This window comes from Girardinichthys multiradiatus, chromosome 1 (assembly GCF_021462225.1).
Source record: "Girardinichthys multiradiatus isolate DD_20200921_A chromosome 1, DD_fGirMul_XY1, whole genome shotgun sequence".
In the NCBI taxonomy this organism is placed as follows: Eukaryota; Metazoa; Chordata; class Actinopteri; order Cyprinodontiformes; family Goodeidae; genus Girardinichthys; species Girardinichthys multiradiatus.
This window is the reverse complement of record NC_061794.1, coordinates 31,550,494-31,559,007: the sequence shown is the minus strand read 5'-3', so window position 1 is coordinate 31,559,007 and position 8,514 is coordinate 31,550,494. Positions and strand designations below refer to the sequence as shown.

Genomic DNA, 8,514 nt, shown 5'->3' with positions numbered 1-8,514 from the left:
TGGATACAGAAAAAGGCTCAGCAATAAATAATTACTATCAAGACAACCGTTGATCGACCCAAACCGAAAAAAATAAGGCAGCTACATTAATTGGAAACATTTGCTGAAAGATTGGCAGTTTTATACTACTATACCAAAAATGAGCTGTGAAAGAGTGAAGGAACTCAATCTAAATTTGCCGTTAGCGGGGAAGCAAAGGTTTGCTTTTAACAACAGAAAGATGAATTGACCATTAATAAAAGAAACATCTCTCCATTAATCAGGTACCAGCTAACAGAAAAAGGAGCTGATTGGACGGTTTCTCCTAAAAAACATTTTTTACACCACATGCATCAGGGTGTCTTTAGGAGGAAGGCGTTTTGAACAAATATTAAATGCGCATCAAAATCCACCAAACTGTCAACCAATGGCTAACTGCTGCAGAGTTGGGGATTGGTTTGAGCCCCTGTCACCATCAAAAAATACCTCAGAGCTATTTTAAATTAATTTCCACCAATGTTAGGACTCAAAATATCTGCCCACAAAAATCAGGATAATAAATTGCACTTTATGTTAAAATATATATATATATACATATATTTAGGATATATATAGATATAACTATCCTGTGTATTTATCAATGTTTCTTTCTCTGTTTTAAGGTAAATTCAAGGTTTGCAAGCATAATTTGAAATTTAAATACTTGGTCTATCTTTAAAAGAAAGAATAAAGGGAGGAATGAACCCTGAGAGGAGGAAGGATTTTGAGGTCCAGCAGGTTCCAATATCATGATTAGTCTTAGCTTGGGTCTTCTTGTGTCTGAAACTGCTCTTCTTGTTCCTGAACGGATGGGGGATCTCAGCACAACATCTGTCCGGTCCGTCCTCAAAGGAGCCAATGACTGTTTTCATCTGGTACAAGTGTTGCACATTCAACAGTCCCTCTCTTTGGAAATCTGGACCAGACTGTGACTGGGCAAAACATATAATCTTGCTGGATAAACAAGATTCTAGTCTCTAAGGCAGGAGCATAAAGGCAAAACAAACAAAGCTTGCTGGAAGATGACTGAATTTTATAAAAAGGTATCTGTCTTGCTAAATTTGATTAGGCCTTTTTCTGATGGCTCTGTTCTGTACTTCTTAGTGTTAGCCCATCATTGTTTTCTGACTCTCTTCCTTCTATGTCAGAATATGTCAGCCCATCATGATGTCATCATGAGTTTACAGCTTGAGGTTAACGGCACATTATTATTACCAATGCTTAACGGATTATTTAAGACCTTTTCGTTTAAATTTTAGGGGAAACTGAATTTTATAAAATTACATTAGACTGGCTGATGGATGAAGTCTAACTAAAATTCATAATAATTTGAAAAGCTTACCTAGTTTGTTAACAGAGAAAAATTGTTAATTTAGGAAATATTTGACTTGCATTGACAGCTATCTAAATGAGCTGCTTCTTGTTAGAGCAACTTTGTAGTTATGAACATTAGAGTTGGCTGGTTTATTATCTCCAAAAAAAAAAAGAATATTTTAGCTCATGATTCAAGCTTTTTACCTAGGTCTTGGTCTGAGCCTGATATGTCAGTGAAATGTTCGATTTTTGAGCATTCGAGAGAAAGAGGTAAGGCAACTGGGGAGAGACAAAGTAGAATAAGAACAGAAAGAGCAACAGAACAGTGTTAATGATAAGCGTGGAAGACAAAGGTGATGGAGGAAGTAAAAAGAAGATTAAGAGGTGAAAGTGTAAGAATGCAAGAGACCAGACACATGGTACAGTCTATAAATTATCGCTGCATTCTATGTTGCATCTGGAATAAGAAGAGAATTTTGCCAAACGGTGCACTTAACAAGGACTGTTTACTTAAAATCAAATAAACAATTAGACTCCTTTTAAAATATATGAAATTTAATGGATAACAATAGGAAATTTGTTAGTGTAAGGGACCCAAGTTCTTTTTAATGTTATTTTACTAAATTCTTTTTTTTTTTTGTGAATGTCATGCTTTAGGAGAACAAATTTGTTTACTTTGTAATCACATGGTTCTAACAAAACTCTAATAGAAGCAAAAACCCAAATTAAATAGGATTTATTTTAAAAAGTTTTTCTAAACCTCTCAAAATACAACTTTATGTCTTTTCAATTTTATAAATACAGTTGTAGCATGTTGCCCTGCGATGGACTGGCGACTTGTCCAGGGTGTACCCTGCCTCTCGCCCATAGACTGCTGGAGATAGGCACCAGCTCCCCCGTGACCCACTATGGAATAAGCGGTAGAAAATGACTGACTGACAGTTGTAGCATGTGTTTAGTAGGAGAGCAAGGAAACAACTGTGTTTGCAACATAAAAGTTCTACCTTAAAATTCACACATTTCGTCAGTGATGCATGGTCTGCAATATTATGGTGATTGAGTTCTACCTAACTCACTCACCAATGGTGATGTTCAAAAAGTTTCTTTAACAGTGACTGAAACATTGGCTGGTCTGTAACAAAAAAAAAAGGTGACAGCCATATGATGGTGCTTTAGTGATGAACAGGGCAAATTTAGGATGTCACAATGGAAATAAAAGTATCTAAAATATGCTAGAAGTACACACTGCTTAGATTAAGTCATAGAAGACTTGTTAAAAGACAGGTGTATTTTAATTTGGAGATATATTTCTGTATCACCAAATGTACTTTTGCCACCTCACAAATATTTTTCCTTAGATCTGCCCTTACATTTAATAATTTCCTTGTATAATTTTTGAGGTATATCAGCTCAAAAGCTGCTATTTGCAGTCTTTATCTACAATGACTTCAATTACTCTAAAGCTTTAATAGCAATAAACATAACTTTATTGTTGCCTATTATTATATTAAAGTTTCGGAGCTACTCTGACCATTGTTGTGTTTTTCAATATGTTGCTCAGTCAACTGCGTTTTGTTGTAGTAATGTGACACACTAAAAATATGGGTTGAGGGTCATGGGAAGTATATTACATTATTTGTGTTCTGCAGGATGGATGTAAATACCAAGCCCTGCTTAATTTAATGGGATTAGGGCTTTTTTACGACGTAAGAATTTTGAATAATATTCTGTACCTGTTAACAGAGACATGCTTTTAATTTCTGCAGAACACACAGTGTTTATATGATGTTATTTTATTCAACAATTAAAAGAAAATTATTTCATTTATTTGCTTAATGCAGCTTTCCGATCTGTGCAAGATTCATCAACTGGCCCAACCACTACAAAACATACCTACATAGAAAACTGAGAATTCAGGTCAAACGTTTTACAAGGTGGTGAAAGTTCACTAAAAGCATGGATGCACATGGAATTTTATTATAATTAATAACACCTGAAAAGAAACACCTGTTCACATCAAGATACATTTTTTCTGCACAGTTCAGGAAGAGAACAACACAAACAACAAACACGTGTGACTCATTTCACAGACATTAATATCAGGATTTAATCTGAAGGGTATGGTGATCCAGAAGGTCGGAGAACTGTCGTATGTGTTCTGCTTTAGCTGTATGTGATGTTTTTGGTCTCTACCGTCTTGATGAGAACTGGGCCTGATCTTCGCCTCTGATGGTTATCTGTCAGAAGGAGGATCATTTTATAGATGAGACTGACACATAACAATTTACTGCTACTGGTTTTTGTCATGGAGACAAAATGAGCTGGTAAGGGATAAAAAAGAGTTCTGGGAGTTTTTAAGAGGTCGAAACAGATAGAAAAGTACAGCAACAGATAATAATATTGTCCTGCTCTTATACTCACTGTTGCTGGGTGCTGGGCTCACATTTCTGCTGATGGGTACTGAGTGGATAGTGGCAAAGTTCTGCTGTCCAAGTCTGTCGGTGAAAAAGCAGACAGATTTACTATATATTTTTTCCAGACAGAGATTAAATGCCTTTTTACTTATCCTGTCCCATATAACCTGATGTCCCAATATTGCTAAATTAACCCCACATCAAACAGAACTGCAACCTGGACCTGGTTCACATGTAATTGACTTGTTCTAAAATTATCTTTAATGCTCCCCCCTAGAACACAGAGGGTGAATTACGCATCCATTTAAAACAACTACATGGGGCCTCAGAACATCGAAATCTCCACAACTGAGATAGTTTCAAACAATAATCAACTTTTATCACTTTTAAATTAATTTTCAAACCTACATAAAAATAGTTGTTCACAATTATGTATTATTTTTACTTTCTGGATCACTGATTGCATTTCACAATTTTCTTCATGAAGTAATGTATTCCGACATGCCGATGCACTCTGACCTTTACCACAAGGGTGCAGTATGGTGCACATGTTGATTTAATGCAAATACTTGAAGTAAAAAAATCATCACTTTAACAAGGCGCTAAACATTAGATTCTTTGATTTACTGGTGTAGAAAAAAGAATCCTCAATATTGCTCCTGACATTCATATGTTTTCAAAAGAACATTTCCTCCAGATAATAATGTAAGCAACAAGAAATTGATCTTTAGTGACCAAGCTATGATTTTGTACAAGAAACAAAAAAATCTCCCCAGTGGCAAATTAAAGACTGATAAGAGTATAAATGAACAGATTTTAGCAGCTCTCACCTTTCCTCCTCTCCTTCCATCAGTTTCTTATATGTGGATATCTCGATGTCAAGGCCCAACTTGATATTCATGAGGTCTTGGTATTCCTTGATCTGTTTAGCCATGAGGTGTTTAGACTCCATCAAAGCTTGCTTTAGCACCTTGATGCGGACATTGGCATCCGACATGGCATTTTGTCCACGCGTGTCCACTTCAGTAATGCTGCTCTGAAGGGTTTCGCGCTGCAAAAAAAAAAAAAAAAAACTGGTGAAAACTTGTGTTTTTTAGACCCTAGTGTGAAAAAGATTGCAGGACTACAAGACCTCCTGGTAAGTTAATTTCCATCAAGGTTCTTCACAGTTTAAACCTGCTCACATAAGTTTTTCATGTTAGCTATTTTTACTCGCAGTTAACAACATCTCTGTAGTTCCTTTTATATACTTCCTGAGGATAAACATTAATCAAAGGAGTGTGGTTTTGTGTGTGTAATGTTGTGTGGGGCTGAAAGCTCTAACAGACAGAGTTTGGTTTTGCAGTCTCACTTACGTGTAGTTTTAGGGTATCAATGTCACGCTGTAGGTGACTGATCGTCCGTTTGAGCGCAACTATTTCCCCCTTGGTGGAGGAAAGCTCAGTATCACCCTGTTTCGCCTGAAATGTCATCATGTCAAACTGGTGCCCGTGGAGGGTAGATTGAAAAGAAGAAATAAGTAATTATCACATCTGTCAGAGGTGGTACTGATGAAAAAAAATTTGTAAACATTACCAAATCAGTGACAAAACTTTCTTTTTACTCTAAAATCAGCAAAATGCAGTAACCAACATGAGGTGAATTGTTAAACTAGCATTCACCATACTCCAGATGAATCATTTTTACCAAGATGTTTGTACAGGCTGTGTAAGTCTCCTGGAAGTCTGCCTTTGGAGGGTTTTCCATTCATGTCCCGCTATGAAGACACTCCGGAGCAGACCCACTAGAACTACAGCTCACTAGAGGGACTGTATTGCCTTTTTGGCCCTTGGAACGCTTTGGGATCCCCTTCAATGATATGAAGAGTGTTGCTGGAAGAGGGATGTGTGGGTCTCTCTACTGGACCTTTTATTTCCGCAACCCGAGGTAAGCCTATCTGTCTGACACAAATCTTGTCTCTAAAGAAATGTAAGATTTTAGGAAATATTTTTCACCGGATATTTATTAGTGGAAAAATATGAAGTGTGTTCAATAGAGTTCATTCTGAAAAGAAAACACAAATGACTAAAATAGACATCTGAGGATCTTGTCAGCCTTATTTGCTACAGTTCAAGTTGTTAATTTTAAACATTACTCTGACTGTACATGTAGGAAAGTACAGACAAGAATATAAACAAACATCTGCCTTATTGGAATGGCATGTTCTCTTATCTTTCTCATTTTGAAGATTAGTTTAGAAAATGGGCATATTTGAAAACCCCAAAAAAGCATAATTCTGCATTACTAATTTAAACATCCCAAATAATCTGATTAACTCAAAGAAGTAAACTATGGATAAAAATGATTTATTTTAAAGAGACTGTTAGAGGTGCTAATAATTGTGGTGGATTTTGTTAAAAAAGTTAATATTTCTTAAATTGAATACATTCCTACTAAAAAAATGTACTCAAGTTATTGGTAGACTTTTTCTGTTTTAATGCTATGAAATGTGAACTTATTTTAAGATTTTGTTCACATCTTTGCCAGTAAATCGTAAAAGAAATAAAGAAATATATCTTTCTCACCTTTTTCTTGTACCAATTTTCTGTTTCTTCACGGCTGCAGGCAGCGATTTCCTCATACTTAGCCTTAACATCAGACACAACCTGATCCATGTTCAGGCTGCGGGAGTTGTCCATCTCCACCACCACAGAGGTTTCCTTCAGGCTCCCCTGTACCTCTCTCATCTCCTTTTATTGAAAAATAAACAAACAAAATAAAATCCGAATAAAAATCAATGTCTATGATTAAACAGAACACATTTTAATTAATTTCATTTGTTAAAAAGTGGGATTACGCACAGCATCATAAACAGCACTAAGGAACTTGAAGCATTCTTCAAGACCTGACAACATGGTTTCTAGTTCCACCTTAGCGATGTATCCTGCATCCACGTCCTGGTGACCAAAAAAGCAACTTTTTAGACAATGTTCAACCAAATCTACAGTAAGGAAGCAAAAAAAGCAAAGCTCATGTGTTTTTCATGTGCGTGTGGATACCTTTTTGTTTTCGACAAAGAGATTCTCTGCACTAAACCTTCGGTTGAGCTCCTCTTCATACCTGAAACAATCACAAATATCTTGTTGCTCGTGCTAATCTTGTCTCTCTGCATCGAGTCATGATACTCTCTCAAACTAAACTCTGGCGCAAAGACAAAAATATCTCACTTTGATTGGTAACTGTCCACTTGACTGAAAGCGTGTCTCTGTTCCACTTCAAGCCTCTCTTTGTCTTTGTGTGCGAGGTCCAGCTGTTTTTCCAGATTAGCAATGAAGGCTTTGTATACGGGCTCAGTATCGGAGGAAGTGATAGTTGGTTCCTGCAGCAGCTGCCACTTGGTTTCCAATATTGTTTTCTGTTGCTCCAGCAGTTGGACCTGGAACAGAACCACCAAGCAGATCTATCCAATCCAGAAGATTTTTGACACCAAAATATCAATTTCAAGGCCAGTAGTTTTCACTTCATATATATCCAAAACGGCGTCTAACAGTGAACATTAGTGAATTTATTTTCCTTCCCTAACCATCCTCCTAACTGTGCATCATGCCGACCGAAGCTTGGGTCCTTTTCCTCTCTTGTTTTGTTTTTTTAATGTTTAATTTGTATTGAACTTCCAGATTTTTGATCTCTTGGTTTGTATAAAGTAATGCATACCTTTCTTACTTGAATGGTGGGCAGTGAAGTTTTCTAAACGGCGATATGGCGCATTGCTCAGAACTTAAAATAAAAATTACGTATGAAAAAATCTTTTCAGTAAGAGTTTCTAAAGGAATTTTTAAGGGTGGAACTGACTGCTCCATTAATGTTGTTTAGTAACAAAATAATGTTACTTTTGAATGGGAGACATTTTTAGCAGAATTCCGTCTCACCTTTTGGATGTATGATGCAAAGCGATTATTCAGACCCCTGATCTGATCCTTCTCCTGGATGCGCAGAGCCTGGGCTGCAGAATCGATGTCTACCTTCACAGGAGTAAGGAGATTCTTGTTGAGAGGTTTAATGGGAACCACATTATTTGTGGTGCTGGCGTTTAGGACTGGGTAGGATCCCATGGACTTTGTGCTGAAGCCTTCTGAAACCGCACAAAGTCTATCTCGTCTGTTTTGCTTGACCCTCAAACTCATGATGCAGTCGGTCTGGAGATCTTTCTGCTGGAGATTTTAGTGAGTTCAGGTGATGCAGGAGCTCTGTTGTGCATGTTTATCTGTTTTCACAACTTTATAAGGCAACGACATGGGTGTGTTATAATTGTGAAGTTATGAAAATGCAGAGTAACCAGTCTGACATCTACCACTTGTTTTTCTCCCACCTACCCGGCTGTCAACAAGTTTCCTTCCAATTGTTTCTCTGGAATCTAATCTTGCTCAGCAGCTCTGGGTTTGGCATCTTCTGTGCATTCAAGGTGCATCTTGGACACATGAACTGTTAAGATTTACAGGAAAAAATGTGAAGGCATCTGTTGGAGAAAAAAAGATTTCAAGCCTAATGATTTTATGCATCTGGTGGAAACTGCAAACTGTATAAAAAGTGACCCTTTTTGTCTTTTTTGTCAAGTAGCACTAATAACACATAAGATGAAATATTAAAAACCATTTCAAATCTTCATAAAAAAAAAAAAGTACATTAGAATGTGGGTGGAGTTTCTGTTCCTTTCTGTTCCTGACTTATCAATTTCATCCAAAGCTGTTATGGATCATTGAAAAAAGATAAAGAGCCACATCATCTTTCT

General features: G+C 36.7%; 1 protein-coding gene across 2 annotated transcripts; it reads right to left on the bottom strand.

Moving 5' to 3' along the window:
* Positions 1-3,289: 3,289 nt before the first annotated feature.
* Positions 3,290-8,210, bottom strand: LOC124873493 (keratin, type II cytoskeletal 8-like). Of its 2 annotated transcripts, XM_047374191.1 has the most exons (10): positions 8,099-8,210; positions 7,655-7,936; positions 6,953-7,161; positions 6,785-6,845; positions 6,587-6,682; positions 6,311-6,475; positions 5,102-5,227; positions 4,577-4,797; positions 3,754-3,827; positions 3,290-3,569 (listed from the first exon to the last, which is right to left on the bottom strand). In XM_047374191.1, the coding sequence occupies exons 2-10, from the start codon at positions 7,907-7,909 to the stop codon at positions 3,496-3,498; spliced, it is 1,281 nt and encodes a 426-aa protein (XP_047230147.1). In that variant the 5' UTR covers positions 7,910-7,936; positions 8,099-8,210; the 3' UTR covers positions 3,290-3,495. The 2 variants fall into 2 exon arrangements, with proteins under 2 accessions (XP_047230147.1, XP_047230138.1); XM_047374182.1 differs by lacking the exon at positions 8,099-8,210 and having other exon boundaries at positions 7,655-7,962.
* Positions 8,211-8,514: the final 304 nt, after the last annotated feature.